This window comes from Octopus bimaculoides, chromosome 1 (genome assembly GCF_046866305.1).
Source record: "Octopus bimaculoides isolate indiv1 chromosome 1, ASM4686630v1, whole genome shotgun sequence".
NCBI lineage: Eukaryota > Metazoa > Mollusca > Cephalopoda > Octopoda > Octopodidae > Octopus > Octopus bimaculoides.
Window position 1 is genome coordinate 90,842,814 of NC_142928.1, and position 23,545 is coordinate 90,866,358.

General features: G+C 36.2%; 1 protein-coding gene across 3 annotated transcripts in view; it reads right to left on the reverse strand.

The window, feature by feature from the left end:
• Positions 1 to 1,021: 1,021 nt before the first annotated feature.
• The window catches only part of LOC106874238 (fatty acid synthase), an 89,911-nt gene continuing 67,387 nt past the window's right edge, over positions 1,022 to 23,545 (reverse strand). For all 3 annotated transcript variants that reach the window (XM_014921893.3, XM_014921894.3, XM_089353827.1), the window contains exons 17-28: positions 20,477 to 20,619; positions 18,746 to 19,047; positions 17,533 to 18,013; positions 15,307 to 15,530; positions 12,759 to 13,112; positions 10,840 to 11,086; positions 9,795 to 10,040; positions 9,117 to 9,446; positions 7,329 to 7,447; positions 5,294 to 5,551; positions 3,885 to 4,139; positions 1,022 to 2,828 (exon numbers count right to left, since the gene is read on the reverse strand). In XM_014921893.3, the coding sequence (XP_014777379.2) occupies positions 2,709 to 2,828; positions 3,885 to 4,139; positions 5,294 to 5,551; positions 7,329 to 7,447; positions 9,117 to 9,446; positions 9,795 to 10,040; positions 10,840 to 11,086; positions 12,759 to 13,112; positions 15,307 to 15,530; positions 17,533 to 18,013; positions 18,746 to 19,047; positions 20,477 to 20,619 (3,079 nt within the window). In that variant the 3' untranslated portion in view covers positions 1,022 to 2,708. The remainder of the gene's footprint in view (positions 2,829 to 3,884; positions 4,140 to 5,293; positions 5,552 to 7,328; positions 7,448 to 9,116; positions 9,447 to 9,794; positions 10,041 to 10,839; positions 11,087 to 12,758; positions 13,113 to 15,306; positions 15,531 to 17,532; positions 18,014 to 18,745; positions 19,048 to 20,476; positions 20,620 to 23,545) is intronic.

The window sequence follows — 23,545 nt, forward strand, 5'->3', positions numbered from 1 at the left end:
ACATGTATTTTTGTAATTAACAGTTATTGCAAATATACAAATGAGTAATTGGTTTTAATTTAATATTACATTAGTATTCATTCACCATGAAATTTGGAAAAAAATTGTTTTTCTATTATTGTATCTATATACAACAATTAGTTATTAATCCAGATAGGCAAAATATATATTCTGAACACAACTCCTCATATGACAGAAAACACGTATTAACATATAAGTAGTCATATGTTGATAATCTCAACCTGTTTCTTGAAGTGCTTTCCTTTAATCATTCATCAGATAATAAAAAATAATCATGTATGTCATGAGTTGATTCCAGTTAATTTGCTCTCAATAACATTGAATTCATAAGTTGCTTCTCAGCCTTTTGGCTAAGATCAAAAGACTAGCATAATATTCATAAGTCTATCATTGAGAATGTTAATCTGAAACTAGTAAGCATTACTGAGCTTCATGGTTTAATATTCATGTCTTTCATTTGATGTTAAGATTGGAAATAAAATTTATACATCTTTTGCTGCCAACCAGCCTGAGACAGCTTCAGGCAGGTTGGTGTCAAAAGTGATCTAAATTAAAACCATCCCTCCTATTTCTATTAGCTTCAAACACTAATAATGGCAAAACTATTTAACTAAATCTTTCATAATTTTCAAAATAAACAGAAACAAATTGTCTAAGTTCTATGCTTTTCAAGACATATAGTATAGGAGATCCTTGACTTGAAAAACAGTCAAGTGTTCATAGCAGGACGGGCATGAGGCTGTAAAAAACTAGCTCAATAATCTATATTTGTTTAACCAATGCTAATGGAAATTTAGGTGTAAGAAAAAGACAAAATAAAATGGTACATTAGTTACAGTAGATTGCTGTATGTCTTAATATCCGTTTGCAAAAAGTAATGCACAGCTTCCACTGGACAAAGTGTAGAGTACTTTGCCCAATAGGATGAATGCTTATAAACCCATCATCTGAATATTTTTCACCCAAATCTAATATATAAGAAAAAAAAGTAAAATCAGTATAATTTTAGAATTTTATTGCTTCAATAAAAGAGTAATGTAGAAACAAAAGATTATATAACAGAACATTTTAAAGGGAGCATTATCATCATTGTCATCAGTATAAGCAGGAAATTACTCCCTAGAACAATGAACAATTTGCTTTTAAGCCAAAAAAGGGGACAAAAATATCTCAAGAAACAATATTCAAAAGCTGTAATGAAAATAAAGATCCGATTAATGAAGAACTAACAAGCACCACTTTTGTCATTTCTGCTTCGTAACATTCATTGGAGGTGGTGCTGAAGAAAGCCTTCTAGCCACAATTGCACAAGGTATAACTGATTTTTGTTAAAATTTATTTTTCTTGACAGTTTTTTTTTTCCATTTTGTAATTTTTTTTTTTTCATATAAAAATTCATAAGACACCGGTTTTATATATATATTTATATAACAAGAACCTATAAAAAATAAGTTGTATAGAGAGCTGTATCAGCATTTTTCAGTGAAGTCATTAAGGTGTTTCCCTTTCTTTCATTGCAATTTTACTGAAATTTTTAACAGGTGCTCACAATTTTTATTGTTATTTTGCTAAGGCAATTTATTATTATTCATAATTGTGTTTGTGTGCATGCATGTCAGTATGAATTAATTTTCAAAACAATTATACTGGCTAAGCTTATTTAACAAGAGAAAAAATTATACTGGCTAAGCTTATTTAAGAAAATGATACATTTATTCATGACAAAAAAAAGGTTTAATACTACCAATGGTTTCTCATATTGGCACAAGACTGGTAAACTGAAGGGCATCAGGAGCAGAACAAGAAAAGGAAACCAACTGCTATTCATGGCTAGTACTTAGTTCATTGATTTAGGATGTTTGAAACTACAAGATATAGAGCTAGAATGAGAGAGTATATCATTCACACCACTCTCAAAATCATTAGTAGTAGTATAAGTGAATAAGCTTTCAAACAGGATTCAAAACTGGTTACCTGTTCATCAGAGGGTGTTTAATCTCCTGCTCTACATTACTCACAATATTAACAGTAAAATAAATACTATTACGATGTTCCAAAAGAATTTCAATAAATATTTCATACTAATTTATTTGTAATCTGACATGCAAACAGATGTTAAATAATCAAATAGCAATATTTCTAATTTTAATCCATTTATAAATTATTTAAGAAAAAAAAAAGAAAAAGTAACTTCGCAAACAAAGTTTGAGACAGTTTCAATTTTTTTTTTTTTTTCAAATAAATTTAATGTGTTTTGAAAAGAAATATGCATGATCAATATGAGCAGAAAATATATGCAGACATTGTGATGCAAATTAGCTAAATATAAAACAACACAAAAAGCAGTAAGAAAATACTATCCATTGTTAATCTTTCTTCATTTTTAATTGCCAATAAGACTCTCACAGTTTCACATTATTATTATTAATATTATTATTATAATGCTATACTGGATAACAAGAACAAAAACAATGAGTAATTTCAGTGAGCAGTCTAAAATAAGATATCAAAGTAAATATAGGAACAGTGTGGCTTTACACTATACAAGGATGGGGAGGAAAGAGAATCAGAAAAGAGAGGAAAAGAAACGTTACCCATGACGATAAGGGTAAGGTAACGTTTAATTGAATATGGCAAGAAGGGAAAGAAAAAGATATTTAACTGGAAATGGAAAACTGTCAGCATTTCTAGAGACTGGAGACATAAAGTTTGTTAATAAGATCTCCAAGAACAGCAGCATTTTCTCCCAGGATGAAAGATTCATGGTTGCCTTCTATCACATCAACAGACAGGTCTCCGGAACACACCTACATCAAAAAAGAGGAGGAAACATGACCAAATTTAAAATACAAAAATGCTTTAATACATATGCATACATGGACATGTAACACACGCACACAGCATGACTAAATAGTTATCAGCAGTTAAAAAGAGACAATATCTATAGTATCTGCAGTTTTCACCAGCTATTTCTAGCACCCGTTTTCTATGCCAGAGAGGAGTGGAAAGCCTTTTGCAGAATATACAACATAGATGCAGATGTGGTAAGAAGCTTGCTACCCAACCACATGGTCCCCCCCCACACACACACACACACGCACGCACACAAGTAGAAGAGCGAGTGAGAGTGTGTGTGTCATCACCACTTGACAACCGGTGTTGGTGTGTTTACCTAACTTAGTGGTTAAGTAGCAGGGACCAATAGAATAAGTACGGAGCTTTGAAAACACAGAAAGAAGTCCTGGGATCCACTTGTTCAACTTACAAAAAAAAAAAAAAGAAATAACCCCTCAAGGCAGTGCTCCAGCATGGCCACATCATACTCTTACTTGTTTCAGTCATTTGACTGCGGCCATGCTGGAGCACCACCTTTACTCGAGCAAATCGACCCCAGGACTTATTCTTTGGAAGCCTAGTACTTATTCTATCCTTGTCTTTTTGCCGAACCGCTAAGTTACGTAGACGTAAACACACCAGCAACGGTTGTCAAGCGATGGTAAGGGGACAAACACAGACACACACACACACACACACACACACACATATATATATACACGACGGGCTTCTTTCAGTTTCCGTCTACCAAATCCACTCACAAGGCTTTGGTCAGCCCAAGGCTATATAGTAGAAGGTACTTGCTCAAGGTGCCACGCTGTGGGACTGAGCCCGGAACCATGTGGTTGGTAAGCAAGCTACTTACCACACAGCCACTCCTGCACATGGTCAGTTTAAACATAAAACATGTAGAATATTTGAGCCTCATATGACCAGCTTAAATGTTAGAGTTAAATCCCTACAGCCCTTCTCCAAAAAGGTTATTTTCACACACCACACACACTCCTTAGTTAAAATGTTTTCCTTACGGCCTTCACTCCGTAATCATTTCCAAGTCTTGTAAACTCATGAGTTGTGTCCTTTGCTCTGTAAAGATTCACGCTGGTGTTGATCTTACAGCTGGGCTTGTAGGCTTCAGCAATCAAGAGAAGCTGATGGAAAACATTGGCAGAAAATATCATCTCATCCCTCTGCTTTACTAAGGGATTGTGCAACAGGATCAAGTCAACTATTTTCTTTGCTCGTTCTTCGAAGTTGTTCAATACAACTAAGTGGTCAATCAGCTGAAAACCAGAAAAATAAACAATTAGTCTAAATATTATAACCCTTTGGCAGTCAGATTACTTTGTCAAATGTAATGTTATTGATTTACATTGTTTCAAATTTATTATGCATCATCTCATCACTTCAAGATTTCAATGAGATGATCATTTATTTTTTAAATGAGATTGTAGGGTAGGAGTGAGAGGCCAAATCCAGCCATTTTTGAGCATACAACACAGACTATTTGGGCCAGATATAAATGGTTTAAATGCTGAATGATTAATATGGAATTAGGAGACAAGCAATTCAGGACAGTTAAAGAAAGGACTCAATCAACACTTTAGATTTCTCTTACTACAGAATATTCAAAAGGAAGGAAAGGAAGGGACGAAAGGAGAAACAGACTTTCAGGGAATTAAAGACCATTCAAAATATAATTTCAACTAGTGTAGAAGTGTCCAAGGAGTCAGTCTATTCCAACAATCAGCACTTTCATCCTGTTTCAGATAAAGTGGCAGCGAGCTAAATAAACCTCAGAATAATATCATTTAGTTCTTAAAATATCTCAAAACTAAGCAAGTTATCTTCTCAATAAGCAACTAGTAAAATTCATACCGAGTGTATATGATCTGTTTCTCATACTCACAATGGCTATATTAACCCATTACATACCAGTGATCTCATATGAGATCACTTAAAAATTACAAATTTCGTAATTATCTGTCTATATTTACACATATCTAACCTTTTTGCTATATCTATTGGGTATATTTCTCTGATATTCAAATGAGGTTTGCTAATTTTTCACCCAATATCTCGCTTATTTCTATTTAAAATCTTATTTTGAAATGTTATTTTGATCATTCCAGCATGTTTCTAAGGCTGTTTTATGCTAGAAATCAAAGTTTCATGAAAAAAATTCCAGTTAATAGAATTATGGGAGGTAATGATTTAATAATGGCTTCAAATTTTAGCACAAGGTCATCAATGTTAAGGGAGGCAGGGAGGTCAGTTAATTACATCTAGTTTGAAGCCATTATACCATTTCAACTCCTATTGCAACACTGACCTTCCATTGAATCAACAACCAAGATATGGCCATTTAATTTCTAGACACTTTTGCTCGCAAATTTTAAATACTTAAGTTTAATAAAGAATTTCAAAAAGGTCTTACCGTTTGATAAGGAACTTCTATAAATTGTCTAGAGAAAGCCACCATAGCTTGTGATTCTAAGAGGTTCTGCTGAGAAGTTTTCACTCTGTGACTGAAGGTATGAGCAGCAACATAGTTATGGGAACCATCAAGAAGCACTAATTTTTCTACTTTTTCTTTTGAAGCTTCAATCTGTATAACCATCTCTATTGCTAGACCAGCACCAAAAGAATAACCACCAATTCGGTAAGGTCCTTTTGGTTGAACTTCATAAATTTTCTGAAAATAAAAAGTCACAACAACTGGTTAACAAAGCAGTATTCAAAATGATATGAAAAACACAAGAGTTTAATGTTAGATTTCAATATAAAACAAAAGGGAGATAATGAGGTATTACAAGCAAACCTTCGTCCACCAACTCAACTCTATTTCCCATTTCTAGTGCTACTGCAATAATTTGTAGCTCCTTGAAGTTTAACTGTAAAACCTACTGCATCTTGAACAATATACACATTCTAGATAATCACAATCCTAGTTTTATGGTAAGGGAAAAAAATGAACGATTTAAACTAGAAAAATAAAAATTTAAGATTCAGCAAACTTTTGTACTTGCTCCTCTTTCATAAATAGTAATTCAAAAGACAATAGCAATAATTGAATATTAATGATCACAACTTTACTTTTTTTTTTTCTGTTCAATGAAATTGTTTGAATTTTTAATACAATATATCTTTGAGAAAGCCCATCAGAGGTTCTTCCTGCATACAAAATGCATATACATTAAGGTGTCATATGCGTAATAGAGTTGAAAAACTTAATACATTATTTGTGCAGTCAGTCAGTAAGCAAAAACTTAGGCGTTTAAAACTACAAAATGAAGCAAAGATAACTCCAATAAAATCAAATATTTGAAATGTTGGGGAAAATAAAGACAATGTAGCAGGAAATGAATCTTGTTTATTACATGAATAATTCACCAATTGTTGATAGTCAAATCAATGGTGTTGATTAGTTATCTCCCTTGTTCGCTTTTCATATTTTTTTTGTAACATCTCCCGCTCTGACTGCTGATGTAATCTATTTAAGTTTACAATTTTCAGTACATCAGACCTTATCATATGTGAATTCATACCAAAGAAGCTTTTTCTTTTTAATTACAATAAACATCAGAATGAAAAATTTGATTTTGAAAGAAGCTGTTACAACTTTATGTGTTTATAAAATGTATCAAGAGTAACATATCGTTGAACTGTTTTGTGCTACAGTTCTCTTGTAAACATGAACGCCCTCAAAATGATTACTACCAATATAATTTTAGTCTTTAGCAGCAATCAAATTCATTATCATTTATTAGGACTATAAGTGAAACAATAAAATCAGACTTAAATTTGAATTGATGTCAAGATTTTTTTTTTCTCTCTCTTTCTAATCAAAATGGAAACTGTAAATGTCAAACAGCAAAATATGACAAATTACAGAAATTAGCTCTTGCCCCTTTTATTGAGGAAAGCAAATAAGTATTCACTCAAAGTTTCATTACCTTTAATTGTATAAAGTAGTTTTATACATAAATCCACTTTTATGTTGAGGAATGTTATATTTAAAACTTTTTTTTTTTTTTTTGCAATATGTCGAGTTTGAGGCAATATGACTCATGGAAAATACTGATTCCATTTTTAGGAGCTGCTGAAAAGTACCTGGCTTTGGGTGAAAAAAAATACAAGAGTATCAGTTAATTATAATTTTATTCAAAATATTCCCCTCTCAGATTCACACACTTGTTGCAGCAGTCTTTCAGTTTTTCTAAGCCCTGTAAAAGAACTCGGAAGATTGGGCCTCCAACCTTAAAGCCAGGAATTTTTCAGCACCCAGTCAGTCATATTTAACAGGTGTTCTAGTTGATACGATCAACCAAAAAGCCTGCTCATGACTGGAATAACCCAGAAATATAATTTCATAATTAAAAGGTTAGCATTAGAATCGAGGTATATGTATGTAGTACTGTAAGAAAATTGCTAAATTTATCAGTGCTGTAGGAAAGTAATCAAAAAGTTACCTGTAGGTAATAGGAAGCTAATGATTCAATGGACTCTAGAGGTGTTGAGGCAGTACACTGAAGACCATACACAGGTATTTTAAGATATGATGCAAGAACCTGAAGACAATGAGCAGAACCTGGAAGAGAAATATCATTATGAAAATAGTTTTCTAAAATGTCAACGTTTTTTTTTTGTTTTGATTTTTTCTCTTATATCATATAGTGTTCTAAATTAAATTTGTGGTTATGTGGTTAAGAAATCTAATTCTCAACCACATAGTTTCAGGTTCAGTTCAGTCCTACTGTGTGGCACCTTGATAAATGTGTTCTACTGATACCTTGTGCCAACCAATACCTTGCAATGCATATGATAGGCTTCCATACAGTTTCTATTTACCAATTCCACTCACAAGCCAATTCTCAATCCAGAAAACAACCAATGTACCATACAAAGGAAATGCATCCAAAACCACACAGTTATCAAGTAAAAAAAAATATCTAGAAACAGGGTCAGGGTTGAGCCAATAAAGTTATTTAATATAATTTTGTAATACACTTCATTTTCAAAGTTACAAGGGTTCCAATTATTACCTATAATTTGAATTTACTTTGTAATAAGGGAGGGAAAAAAAAGCATTTGCTTGTAAATTACCTATTGAAGTGTGATCAAATTCTGCTTAAGTAAATTAGCAAATAGTTGGGGAGATTATTCAAATATGTTCATTTTATATCTTCCTTCAAACATTGATAAATTATATATGCTGTGTGTGTGTGTGTGTGTGTGTGTGTGTGTGTGTGTGTGTGTGTGTGTGTGTGTGTGTGTGTGTGTGTGTGTGTGTGTGTGTGTGTGTGTGTGTGTGTGTGTGTGTGTGTGTGTGTGTGTGTGTTTGTTTACAAGCAACCAAAAACAACAGAAAAACCTATGTTGAACACAATACTTTGAAGTTTTAAGCCACAATTCATATTTTATCCTTGCTAAATATTAGTTAACAAACCAACACCAGTTGTCAAGCAGTGGGTGGGGGTGGAGACAAACACAAAGACAGACGACAGGCTTCTTTCAGTTTTCGTCAACCAAGGCTTTGGTTAACCCAAGTTGTTCAAGGTGTCATGCAGTAGGAGCAAGCCCAGAATCGTGTAGTTGCAATGTTAACTTCTGATTTTGCCTCTGCTTGTGATTAGAAGTTTTGCAACAAAAATTCCAAATTTATATAAGAACCTTTTGCTCTGTTCCAAAAACCACTTCAATATATACTAGCTTAAAAGCCACATTGCATGGACTTTAAGTTAGTTCCCAAAGAGGACTAATTGGGCCTGCAGCCCAAAACAAAAGAGCAATAATAATACAGCATTTATTGGTACCCTTCCAAATGGTATTACTTTAAATTTACTATAAATTAAAAACTTTCAAGTTTACAAATTTTTGGAGTTCTTTTAAAATTTGAATTTTCTACTGTTAATGTAACTCATCAAAACCTGATCTCAATGCTGAATGTTCAAGAACCAAATGAAAGGCAGATTTTAAATCCCAGGATCATCCAGATTCCAAAAACATATATGTCTATGTACAGCAAATTTAGACAGAGATACAATGGTCTCAGATGGACAGGGAAACAGAATTGTGTGTTTATTATTATAGATTAAGAAACAAGTTGTAAGTTTTACAAAATCAGTCAAAATACACAATTACTTCAGAATCCATTTGTCTTACAGAAATATGGTAAAAAAAAAAGAAAAGGTTAAATCAACATAGTTAACAGGAAACAGATGAAGACAGTGGTCAAAATAGAAATTCATTTTACTGACCTTCAAGGGGATGAATAATGAAGAAAGGCTGTTCATCAGATTTGACAGAATTGAGTGAAATAATATTTTGTAAAGGAATGATTTGGTTGAGGTTATAACGAGTTATGCCATTGGTAAGAAGAGGCTGTTGGAATGATGGTGACGGCGACTGGGAGCCACAGCCACTTATTTCTTGAATCTTTTTCATTGTCAACTGTCGAATTTCTCGTGTAGATAAGTTAAGATCATAATCTCTTTCTAGTAGTTGTTTAATCTCCACTCCCATCAGTGAATCTAGACCAAGGTCTGCCAATGTTGTTGTAGAGTTGATCATGCTCAGATCTTTGATGCCTGTAGGTAAAAAATAACAGAATCACAATTTTGTATAGAATTTTTCATGAGAACTTGTATAATAAAGCAGTTTGACAAATTTCCTGTTAGTAAACAGTTGTCATGTACTGCAATAAAAATATTAGCAAAGTATCCATTCAGATAAGTGACTGCTTAATTACCAAGTAATAAAGTTTTGGCATTTTAATATTTACCATTAATCAAATTTTTGTTTTTCTTTGTTTAGCCTTAAAAAAGTGATCAGTCGAGCGGATTGATCCAGATATTTTGCTTGTTATAAAATAATTAGAGCAAACTGACAATGGTTTGGCATTAAGAAGGGCAAAAAAATGCTTTCAGGATACTTACCAAGAATATTTTTGACAGATTCCAAGAAGTTTGCTTTACTGTCTCTTTGAGAATCATGTGAAACATTTCTTTCGGCAAGAACATAACTGGAAACAACTGGATGCGATTGATTGAGGAATTTCTCAAGAACGGTGAAACAAGAATTTAACCGCTGAGGTAAAGTACCTCCAACTACAGTATCATTGTCGCCCATAGAAGAAATTACAATTCCTACATCACCAATAGCTCCCCACTGGATGGCCAAACCTACAAAACAAAGAAAAAAAAAATACTTCACTTCTGCAACTGAAAAGTTTTAAATGAACTGGACTTGTCTAACCTTTTTTGATACCAACCCACCTGAGAGAGCCCCAGGGTCTATGATACAAACATCCAGTTTTAAAATGATCTAAATTCAAATCTATCAAAATTCCATGTTAATGTTCCAAAGACCAACTTGATAATGACAAAGTTATTTTATTAAATTCTTCATTGTTTTTAAAATTAAATGAAACTAAAGCAAGTGTGCTTCAAAAGAAATATATTAACAAAAAAATTAATTGTACTTAAAACTAGATTTGCAAAAATGACACAAACCAAGAGACGAAACAACACAAGTAACAAAATGAATATCTATTATTACACTGATTGTAAATGCAAGAAGGGCTGAGAGGTTAAGAACTTCACTTCCCAACCATATAGTTTCAGGCTCAATCCCACATGGTACTTTGGGCAAGTGTCTTCTACTATAGCCCTCAGTCAGAAAAGAAAAGAACCCCATATAAGTGAGTGTTTGGGTGTCCTTGCTTTGACATCAAGTGATAGTTGTTAGTGCCACTATCATACACACAATGTCAATGATTTCCAATCTTCCACAAAAACGTGCTTGATAAAATAGATATATTATCTTTCTTAGAAACAGGTGAAGTCTGGCAACAGGAAGGGCATCTAGCCCAAGAAAATCTGCATCAACAAATTTCAACCAACCCATGCAAGAACAGAAAAGCAAATGTTAAATAATGAGAGGATGATTATAAATTCACAAATTTGTAAACTGTAAACATACCTGGAAGATTGTCCATATGTCGTTTTTCACAGATTCTTTCCATAACAGAATTAGCAAAGCCATAATTGGATTGCCCCATATTTCCACGACCGCAACTGACAGAGGAGAATACTACAAACCATTCTAAAGTTGATTTGCAAAGTTCTCGTGATGCCTGATCCAAATGTTTGGTGCCTATCACTTTGGGAGCAAAAACTTTCTGAAAACTCTCGATTGTTTGCTCTTCCATTAAAGAATCACTCAGAACCTGTAAATGCATATCCATATTTGTTATAAAATAAAATTAGATTGTAATCCAAATACTATAAACAGCTTCTTCATTAATGTTATCAACAGCAGTGGCCCCCAACCACCAGGGCTAAACAAATTTACATTTTATTTCTATTTAATGTTATCAACAGCAGTGGCCCCCAACCAATACAGGGCCAAACAAATTTACATTCTATTTCTATTCTATCAACTATTGCAGTCTGTAAGGTGTTTTTGCACTCCTTCCTATCAAAGGAGACGAGCACTTTCACACACATGAAAACAAATGACAGTAACTTCTGCCTACCAAATTCAGTCACAAGATTTTGGTTGGCCTGAGGCTATAGCAGAAGACACTTTCTCAAGGTGTCATGCATTGGGGCTGAACCCAAAACCATGTGATTGAGAAACAACCTTCCAAACCACACAGGCATACCTATGTATTATAAATGTAGTAATTAAATTAGATATTAAGAACATGATCCCCCTATCTGTGGGAAAACTGTCTTGCATGAAAGCAGTCCATCGTTTAACATCCATTTTTCATGTTGGCACAAGTTGGATGGTTTGGTAAGCTGGGTTGCTGCATCAGATTTCAATCTGAAATCATGCCAAATTAGATTGGAACCTGGTGCAGCTCATCAGCTTTCCAGTCAAACTGTCCAACCCATGCTAGCATGGAAAACGGACATTAAATGATGGGACTGGCTTCATGCAATACAATTTTTTCACAGACGGAAGGCACATGTGCATAATACCTAATTTGGTGCAAAAATGGTTGGGGATTGCCGATTTATAGCATTGATAAAATTGTTTTTATTTCATATTTACAAATTTTGTTTTTGATAGATACATTCATAATTATACAAATACTTCAGATAAAATAAAATTTATCTGAAGAGCAGCCATACCACAATGCACCAATTTCTACATCCAACAAAGAATAGCTAAAGCTTTCTAAAAAAGAAAACATTATCCCTATGACATCCTAGCAACTTTACTAATTTTGAGTACCAAAACCTAGAACCAAAGCAAAATAACTGCAAATGGCGAAGTTCACAGCAAAAGAATTGCATTAGCACACACTGATTTTCCATCACTTAACTATACTGAGCTTGAAGATTCGTCCATGATGAACATATAACAGACTGTAATCTTGCAATCATCTAAGTCTGGCCACACTAACTGTGCAGACAGTAGGCTCAATTTAACACATGGAAATGTATCAAGAACATTTTTCAAGGGAGAGGACTTCCTATTTTCAGGCTTGATAAAGGCCATATCAACACTGGCTTTAGAGACGCTTAACATGTGAACTAGATTTCCCCCCCCCCCCGCTACTGTTTATTTTTTCAGCATGCTATAAAACATTCTGTAATCCATTAGATCCAATAAGTAATGAAAATATTTTCATATGAAAAATGGAACACAAATAGAGTTCCTTATACTCTATAAAACATTTTTCTATGCCAACCAGTGAAGAATATTGTACATTTATTGTGCCAAGTAAAGGCAAGTCTATACCTCACAAATGTGGTCATAAGACCGAAACGAGCACAAAGTTATCTCCCGTGCTTTCTAAAACAAAAATAGTTGATTAAATAAGATCTTTCTCCCTCTCTGCATTAAAAAAAATATAAACCTCAAAATAAAATTTCACAATAACTCACCATTGCCAAATGGAAAATGCCTCCGACTGGTCCAATTTTATTAGCTTCTTTCATCAACATTAAAGTCTCTTCTAACTTCACAATGTTCCTCACAGACACCTGCACGTTTATGCCTTTTTCCTTCCAAAGTCGCACTTTACGGGCTTGGTACCCAGTTTTAATACCAGAACGAGAGGTAAGTACTAGTTTATAAGCACCCCTTTCAATTAACCATTCAGCCAGTTCAAGTCCAAAGCCACCCAACCCACCAGTGATAATGTAACACTTATTAGGATTACATACAGTTTTTGAAATAGCTGGAACATGCACCACAGTTGGATGACTACCCTCAACTTCTGTCACTTCATCTCTAATCTGAAATGATAAATGTAGATATTTTAGTAATGTGAAAAATTTCATTTAATTATAATTTTAGTTAATTAAACCAACCACGAGTTTAAAAGTAGTAAATTTTATTACTACTATAAATTTATTTTTGCTTGTATTTTTGTGTTCAAGATGGAAATGTTTTTGCTAGGAGTCACAAAAGTCCTCTTGAAGCGGAAAGAGGTAGAAGAATGCGATTAATATGGAAATTGAATATTGCAGAAGCATATTAGGGAGAAAGAATGGTAGTCAAGCCCCAAAATAGAAAAACTGTAGATTTTAAAACAAAACCGATGATGGATGAGCAGGAAGAAGTAGAAACAGGAGTTAGGTTCCACACACAATGCAGCTTAGGAGTTCAGCAAAGTATACAGGTTCACATGTATGGTCACACACAATTTATAAACACACTTACAAAGAGACAATTTCTACAGAAACACTTGTATAGATGTGCTCATGCACATCTAGTGAGGAAGCCTTTCTTGCTTTACACTTCAAAGTGAGCTTTCTGTAACAATCACTATTGTAGAACATGAGGTTCACCAGATCATCTGTTACAAGCCATTTTATGAACATCGAAACATTTTAGATTATATGGAATGCATAACCAGAATTACCATTTAGCTTGAGCAAACATTTATGTTTAATTTTTTACTTGTTTCAATCTTTGGACAGCAACCATGCAAGGGTACCATCTTGAAGAGTTTAGTTGAACAATTCACCTCCAGTATTTGTTTTCAAGCCTTGTATCTATTCTATCATACTCTTTTTGATGAACCACTAAGTCACAAGGACATAAACCAACACTGGCTGTCACATAGTGGTTGGAGACAAATATATCGCTATTATGCAAATTGTTGTGAGTCCAAAACATTGCATTTTTTCAGAAAAAGAAAAAATAGTTTCGTAATCGATTTCTTTTAACATTAGCAAGTTTTAGCTTAATAATATTTTGTTGGGTGTATAAAATCTTAAGTCCATGCATGTATATTTTCAGTCAGAAATATTTTTTGCAAATCTGTCATATGTGGAACTTTAAAACACTTTTGAAAAATGCTAAACCATTGTACTACACTTTGACAGTTTTCATCTGAAGCAGCTGGGGATACAATAGTTTGACCAAAAGAACTGGCTATTGCAAGCAATACAAAATATTGAAAACAACGCATTTGTCCAAATTTGGACATACGATAGTTTAACTTAATAACAACGATATATATGATGAACTTCTTTTAGTTTCCATCAACCAAATCCACTTGCAGAGATTTGGTCAGCCCAGGGCTATAGAAGAAGACCCTTTGCACAAGGTGCTGTGAAGTGGAACTGAACCCAAGATCACCACAGCTGGGAAGCCACCTTCTTGCAACACAGCCTTTTGGGTGGGGCAGGGATTGCACTCAATGCAGTCAGCAACTGGGAAATGTATTTCAGTTTGTATTTTCTAGAGTAAAATTGGTTTCGCTAAGCATTCTGTATTTTCTATATTACCAACATTACTGTGAATATCTATTTTTCATATATTAATTACTCGAAACTAATATTCTTTTCTACTCTAAGCACAAGGCTTGAAATTTGGCGGGGAGGGGGGCCAATCGATTACATTGATCCCAGTACACAACTGGTAATCAATTTATCGAACCCAAAAGGACAAAAGGCAAAGTTGACCTCGGCAGAATTTGAACTCAGAACATAAAGACAGACGAAATACTGCAAAGCATTTCGCCCAGCCTGCTAACATTTCTGCCAGCTCGCCACATTTGAAATATTGAAACTAATATTGAATACTAACCTTATTGGTTACTGTAAGCTGGTATAGATTTGCTACACACACACACACACAAAAAAAAAAACTCAGTATTCATCGTGAAGTGGTTGGTGTTAGGAAAGGAATCCAACCATAGAACCCATAGCAAAGGTTACATTGGGGTTCGATGCAGTCCATGCTAGCATGGAAAACAGACATTAAACAAAGATGGTGGACATCAGCATGTTCAAATTACTCATGCCTGATATCTATGCATGATACAATGAATAACTACAAGAGAGTAAGACTACGAGTGATAGAAGTAAAAGAATTGAGGTTCCAGCTAACTCAAGATAATACAGAAAAATAGAGGCAATATGCAATGAAAAAGGTGAACTTGTTTATTCCATGAACATAAATCAATTATCATATACTTACTTTAATTAGAACTTTACCAATGTGCTTGCCCTGAGCCATATATCGGAAAGCTGCTTCTACATCAGTTTTATCAAAGACTGTTGTTTTCAATGGCTTCACAGCCCCAGATTTAATTCCTTTTGCCAAAAGATTTGCCACTTTCTTCCAGTCTTTGTTTCCAGGTTCAAATAAGGCATCCAAAAGGATTCCATGGAAAGTAATATTTTTCAGAAATATTGACATACCTACAATAATTAAAAAAAAAAAAAAAAAAGAGAAATGAAACAAATGATTTGTTTTCTTTCTTTATAGATTTTATTCATTCATCTATCTAATTTTGTTACAGTTTGACTGACCAAAAACTGTTCTTTATAGCTCTAGTTAATACAAATGCCCAATTCTATCTCATTATTATCATTAATATTTTCTCACACCGGCAGCCTGAGTTTTTGTTGTTTCAAAGTGCGCCCGCCCTACTACCTGTACCGAAAGTCTCTATCCTCTGACCTCTAACAAATGTCTCCCATGAACACCTCCAAAGGCTTAATGTTCCTCCCAACCCTACTTAGGGTTTATCTCCTATGTAATATAGTGATTATGTAGCACATAAAATGATGGTGTAGTGTATGCAGATTGAAGGCTATTGTATGTTTATGAGTTCTGTCTAAAACAAGCTTTCTTTTCAGGTACGATCCCACTGTCCCCTATCCCAGGGTCTCGTAGGCCAACACCTCCCACACCCTCAGAGTTGGCACACTGAAAGGTAGGTCTGGTGAGATTGTTGAGATGCTTGAATGGAGACATGTAGATTTGTGCTGCATCTAAGAAGTAAGGTGGAGAGGAAGTGGTACTAGGTTCCTCACAGGCAAAGAACATAGATATAAGATTTTCTGGGCAGGGAACACTGACAGGATCGGGGGCATGGGTAAGATTAGATTAATGCTGCAGCATGGGTTAGCAACCATTATCTCGGCTTATACCCCTCAGCCAGGGCTACCTGATGAACAGAAAGACAGATTTTATGACTTGTTGACGAATGACAGGGACCTTCTCTTTGTGGCTGGCAACTTTAATGGGCATGATGGACAACATGCAGGGGACTTCCATGGTGTACATGGAGACTATGGTTTTGGTTCCCACAATGAGGGAACCAGGCTGCTGGAGTTCTGTGATGCAAATGATTTTAGGGTTTGTAACACTAACTTCTGGAAACCTGCCAGTCACTTGTTCGCATACCGATCTGGTGGACACACTAGTCAAATTGATTACATCCTCACCAGGAAACGGGAAAGATGGCTACTAATAAATGTGAAAACCTTCCCAGGTGAAGAATGCACCCCCACAACATAGATTAGTAGTTAGCAACTTCAGGATCAGGGCTAAATGGATGCCCAGAAGACGACCAGCATGGAGAAGAAGGGTCTGGAAGCTTAAGGATCCTGTGAATGGACAGAGATTTAGATACGATTCCTCAAAGCTTTTGATGAAATAGAGGGGGATATAGCATCACATGATGTAGAAGACAACTGGAGGTTCCTATGGGACCTGTTGAGGGCTACTAACCAGATCTGTGGATGGTGCAAAGTCCCCTCTTAACACAAGGTAACATGGTGGTGGAACAATGTAGTTGACAGGGCCATTAGGGAAAAGAAACAAACTGGAAGGACTGGAGGAATAGTGGTAGCAAGGAATTGTATCAGATTGCCAGAAGGGAAGCTAAGAGACAGGCTTACTTAGCCAGAGGGGAAGCAGATAAGAAAAGATTTGCTAATGTTCTGCATCGTGAAGACCAAAGACTTGACGTGTTTTGTTTTGCAAGACAGTGTGTGAGAGAGAATCATGATGTTATAGGAGAGAAATGTGTTTGCATAGATGATGGCTCACTTGCATTCAATGACGCTGCAAAGAGAGAGACTTGAAGACACCACTATGAAAGGTTGCTCAATAAAGAGAATGAATGGGAGAAATGCAGCAATGTCCTTTGTTTCCAATATTTTGTGGAAACATGTCTGGTTGGGGAAATATTACCTTACATGGAAACAAGGGTTGGTGACAGGAAGGGCCTCAAGCTGTAAAAAGCCTGCTGCAACAAATTTCCGTTTGATCAAATAAAAGCACGGAAAAGGAGGCATTAAAATGAAGACAACTCTGTTTCAAAAACAAATAAGTAAAAAATTCACATTCAGTTTTTCAAAAGAAATTGAGGTCATTTTCAAAACATAAATGAGCAAAAAATTATATACAAACCTAATGGTGTGTTCTTTGATAAATCAACTTTGCCAATCTCCAAAAAGCGTCCGTGATTGGCCAACACTCTTAAACTTGCTTGGAGTTTTTCATCAGCAAGAGAATTGAGAACAACATCAACACCTCTACCATTGGTCACTCGCAGAATATCAACCTCGAAGGATGTATCTCGGGAATTACTAAAGTGCATATCTTTCAGGAAAGGAAAGCGCTCTTGCAAATATTTCTTTTTCTCTTTGGATCCTACAGTTGTATAAATTTCACATTCAAAGAAATGTGCCACAGAAATTGCAGCTTGGCCAACACCTCCACTGCCAGAATGAATAAGAATGGAGTCGCCTTTTTTAATTTGGCCTCTGACTACTAGAGCATAATATACTGTGGAATAAACAACAGGAACACTTGCTGCTTCCTCAAGGGTCCATGAGTTAGGAATTTCCCACAAGAAATCCCTGTCAGCATCAACAGAGGTGGCTAATCCCTGCCGAGAATGAAAAAAAAGTACAAATAGTTAAGACAGGGTTTAATATTCATAAGGACATGATATACTGGCCATACTATAAACTTAAATAGGTTACTGAAATTATGCTGGTGAATTTGACAGAGAGTGCCTGAGCAACTCAGAAAGAACAGGGTAATTTGAATTTGGCAAGAAAACCAAGAGCCTGGTTCTTTAATGTGTGTATCCTTCACAGATATACCTCAAAGATTTACACATACACACAGGGATTCCATTTTCCTTTTAAATCCCAAAAGACATGGTAAGAGACACTTGCACAAAGTGCAACAGGAGCTTGTAGCTGCAAAGTAGACCTCTAAATCCATACAGTTATACCAGCACCCATCATGAGATAGATATCGACCACATATATCCAAACATTTTAATGTATAAATTCCTTAAAAAAATCAAAATCAGCTAATAAAAATCCTTATTTTGCACTGACTTTCTCTACAAAAAATATCAAACCTTCAGCTACCCCCATTTCTAGGATACAAACTTCCTGTTTTAGAATGACCTAAATTTAGGTATTCCAGCAAAATTTGAAATTAATTTGTTTCAAATGCCAGCTTAATGACAAAGCTATTCTACTAAATTCTTACTTTTAAAACTAATAGAAACAAATCATATTCACTTTATTTTATCTTAAACTGAATTAGGTAAAGCTGAAGTAAAAATATTGAAGGTAGTATAAAAATATCAAATACAGTTTACCTTAGCAGACAACAATCCCATGATCCTTTTGCCCTGTGGGCTCTTTCCAGAAAATTCAATCCCTAAAAGGCAATCTTGGTCAGCCAAATTTCCAGGAATAGCATCTGGCGGCAACTTGCCAGAAGCTAGCATAATATCTCTGAAGTTAAGTGAGGCATAATAAACTGTACAAAGTTGCTTGTTTGGAGACAGTTTCGTGTTAAAGTACTTCAGTGGGGACTCAATCCATCGAAGGCTTGACAAGTCACCACGAGTCATAACGTTTATGTATGCATGATTTGATTCTGAAATTTGTGCCAAACCTGAATATAAAAAAATATAAATAAATAAAAACTAAGCTTCTGAGAGCAGCTCAATTCAAAATAATGTGAATAAATAAGCATTACATTTGACAGTCATCTGAATGCAGAAGGGTTAACATAGAATTTAACATTAAGAAACAAAAGTTTATTTATAAATTTTACACTGATTAGTGACCTAGAAATTCATTTCCGAAGGAGAAAAAATTTAATCCAACTCGTGATGAGATCATTAAAAAGGGCAGAGATCCCTTTCAGTCATGAATGACCATGGGATTGCACCCAGAACGTTCATTTCCGAAGCACAAGTCTGGGCAAGGTTGTTTATGGAAGACCAGCGTCACCCATGCATACCAGCCTCCCCTTTCTATGCCAGCAATATTATCCAAAGGAAAGGCAAATACAGCTTGGCACCAATGACATCACAACTCATTTTTACAGCTGAGTGAACTGGAGCAACATGAAATAAAGTGTCTTGCTGAAGAACAATACAGCCTGGTCTGGAAATCAAACTCACAACCTCATGATTCTGAGCCCGATGCTCTAACCACTGAGTCATGTGCCTTCACTTGAGAACACTAATTTTTTTCTTTATCTTACATAAGAACATTACTAATGTAAGATAAAAAAAATAATCAATTATAATTGTCAAACAAAACTATTCAAATTCATCATCATCATTTAACATCGGTTTTCCATGCTGGCATTTTTTTTTACTGTCATTTTACATGCACGTTAAATCACATGCATTTTCCATGCATGTATGGGTTGGACAGACCATTACAGTCCAAGTTGTCCTCCAATGAAGACCAGATCCCAAAGACGAAATCATCATAAATATCATTTGGCTAGGTTTCTCTGGTTGGATGCCCTTCCTAACACCAACCACTTTACTGTAGTGGGTGCAATTTCCCATGACACAAACACTAGAGTAGTTGAATAATCATTGGCAAGACAGGACCAGAAGGACCTTATAACCCTCTCTGCTCATTTAGAGAGCAACAACACAGTAGGAACAGTGACAAAACAGTGAATGGCTTTCTTACAGGTTCAAATATGCCCTAAGCATATTTGAACTGGTATCAACCATGTATTTATAAATCGTAGGTCCTATTAAAGAACTCTTGTGATGTCTAGTCCTGATCAAGTTGTCTTAAGTACATTGGTTATGACTTTTTTTTTTTGCAACAGTTAACATTTTTCAATGTGTCTATTGTCTAAGGCAGTAGAATGCATTTGATAGTAATTCGGCTGTTATTTCTAGCAGTTCCCATATATTTTCTCTCGTCATGATTCTTCACTTACCAAGAAAAATAGCATATAAAATATACCTCTCCTATAAATCTTGCAAATATTCACATTTACAAAATTAATCAATATCATATAATCAATAAAGAAAATTTTTTTTTATTTTAAAAGTTAGCTTTTTTACCAGTGAGGAAAGGTAAATGTCTCATAGATCCCCATTGGTCATCTCTGAAAACATTCATCAAAAGATCTGTTGATTGGAGTTTCTTGAAAAGGTCATCTGTCAGATGAAGTTGAGTACCAGCCAGAGAAGCATTAAATATACACCTAGACAAAAAAAAAAAATGAATACCAAATAATGAAAGGAGAGAAATGTGTTCGCATGGATGATGGTACGCTTGCATTAAATGAGGATGCAAAGAAAGAGGTCTGGAGATGCCACTACGATAGATTGCTTAATAAAGAGAATGAATGGGAGAAAGAGAGCCTGCCGTATGTCGACCCAATAGAGGGACCAGCTATCCGAGTTGATAGTACCAGGGTAGATAAAGCAATTAAGAGTATGAAGACCAGGAAAGCCGCCGGCCCATCAGGAATCACTGCAGAGATGCTCAAAATATCTGGCAGTGTTGGCTATAGCCTAGTCACCCGTATTACGAACCAGGTGATACACGAAGGAGTCATACCCAATGACTGGTGTAGCAGCATCATAGTCAACTGCTACAAAGGTAAAGGTGACGCTTTAGATACAAATAATTACAGAGGCATCAAGCTGTTAGATCAGGTTATGAAAGTTACAGAGAGGGTCATAGCCCAACTAATTAGGGAGCGAATCAATTTAGATGAGATGCAGTTTGGGTTCGTGCCAGGTAAAAGCACTACTGATGCCTTATTTCTAGTGAGACAGTTGCAGGAGAAATACCTAGCTAAGGATAAACCTCTGTACCTGGCTTTCGTTGACATGGAGAAGGCATTTGACAGGGTCCCCCGATCCCTTATCTGGTGGTCAATGAGGAAACTTGGGATAGAAGAATGGTTAGTGAGAGCTGTGCGAGCCATGTACAGAGATGCTGCCAGTAAGGTGAGGGTTGGAAATGAGTACAGCAATGAATTCCGGGTAGAGGTAGGGGTCCACCAAGGTTCCGTCCTCAGCCCCCTCTTATTTATCATAGTCCTCCAGGCAATCACAGAGGAGTTCAAGACAGGTTGCCCCTGGGAGCTCCTCTATGCTGATGACCTTGCCCTAATTGCGGAGTCACTATCAGAACTAGAGGAGAAGTTTCAGGTGTGGAAGCAAGGTCTAGAATTGAAGGGCCTTAGAGTCAACCTAGCTAAAACCAAAATCCTAATAAGTAGGAAGGTAGATAAAACACAAAGCCCTTCAGGTAGATGGCCCTGCTCAGTATGTAGAAAAGGAGTAGGTCGTAACTCTATAAGATGTACCCGGTGCAAGCTATGGACACATAAGAGGTGCAGCAACATCAAAGGCAGGTTAACTAGCAAGTTAGTTTTTGTTTGTGGCAGATGCTCAGGTGCAATAAAGACTGTAAACAAACAGGAAACAACTTCTATCTCATTCCAGAGTGAAAAACTAGAGGTAGTCGATAGCTTCCGCTATCTGGGCGACCAAGTTAGTAGTGGGAGTGGGTGCGCTGAAAGTGTAGCTGCTAGAATAAGAATAGCCTGGGCAAAGTTTAGAGAGCTCTTACCCCTGCTGGCGACAAAGGGACTCTCACTCAGAGTAAAAGGCAGACTGTATGACGCATGCGTACGAACAGCCATGCTACATGGCAGTGAAACATGGGCTGTAACTGCTGAGGACATACGTAAACTCGCAAGGAATGAAGCCAGTATGCTCCGTTGGATGTGTAATGTCAATGTGAATACCCGTCAGAGTGTAAGTATCTTGAGAGAAAAGCTGAACATTAGAAGCATTAGTTGTGGTGTGCAAGAGAGACGATTGCGCTGGTATGGACATGTGGTGAGAATGGATGAGGATAGCTGTGTGAAAAAGTGCCACACCCTAACAGTTGAGGGAACCCGTGGAAGAGGTAGGCCCAGGAAGACCTGGGCTGAGGTGGTGAGGCAAGACCTTCGTACATTGGGCCTCACGGAGGCGATGACTACTGACCGAGACCTTTGGAAATGTGCTGTGCGTGAGAAGACCCGGCAAGCCAAGTAAGATCGTTGCCAGTGCCCCTGGACTGGTTCTTGTGCGGGTGGCACATGAGATGCACCATTTTGAGCGTGGCCGTTGCCAGTACCGCCTGACTGGCTCCCGGAGGATTTTCGAGCGAGATCGTTGCCAGTGCCCTTGGACTGGCTTGTGCGGGTGGCACATAAAAGACACCATTTCGAGCGTGGCCGTTTTCGTGCGGGTGACACGTAAAAGCACCCACTACACTCTCTGAGTGGTTGGCGTTAGGAAGGGCATCCAGCTGTAGAAACTCTGCCAAATTAGACTGGAGCCTGGTGTTGCCATCCGGTTTCACCAGTCCTCAGTCAAATCGTCCAACCCATGCTAGCATGGAAAGCGGACGTTAAACGATGATGATGATGATGATGATGATAAAAGAAATAGATTTCATAGCTAAATCATCAAAAAGTTTATACAATATATTTAGCAAATATTTTAAACAGTGATGCAGTTGACATTAGGAAGGTCATCCAGCCATAGAAATCATGCCAAATCAGACTGGAGTCTGGTGCAGCCCCTCAGCATACCAGCTCTGGTCAAACCGTCTAACCCGTGCCAGCATGGGCAACGAATGTTAAATGACTATGATGGTGATGTTAGATCATCCTCATTTAACGTCTGCCTTCCATGCTGGCATGGGTTGGATGGTTTGACAGGTGGTGGGCAGGCGGAAGACTGCACCAGACTTCTGTGTCTGTTTTTGCATTGTCTTTACAGCTGGATGCTCTTCCTAATACTAACCACCCAGCACTCAGTGGACTGAGTGCTTTTTATATGGCACAAGCACAGATGCATTTATTAAAGTGCTTAAGCAAATTTTACACACAGACATGCCGTCTCAGTATTTTAATATACACCACTAGTGTCTCGTGCAAATGTGTAAAATCAGTATTTGTCATTAAGTTATATGAGCCATTTTATCTCTGTAGACACTCAATGGTGTAAACAAAAACATCAAACAAAACTAGACAAGCTATTCCCTAGTTCTTTCTGTAGAGAGATGTCTATTGTTTGGTTTCAGTCTTACAGTGAAATTAAAATGCATGTATGAAACAT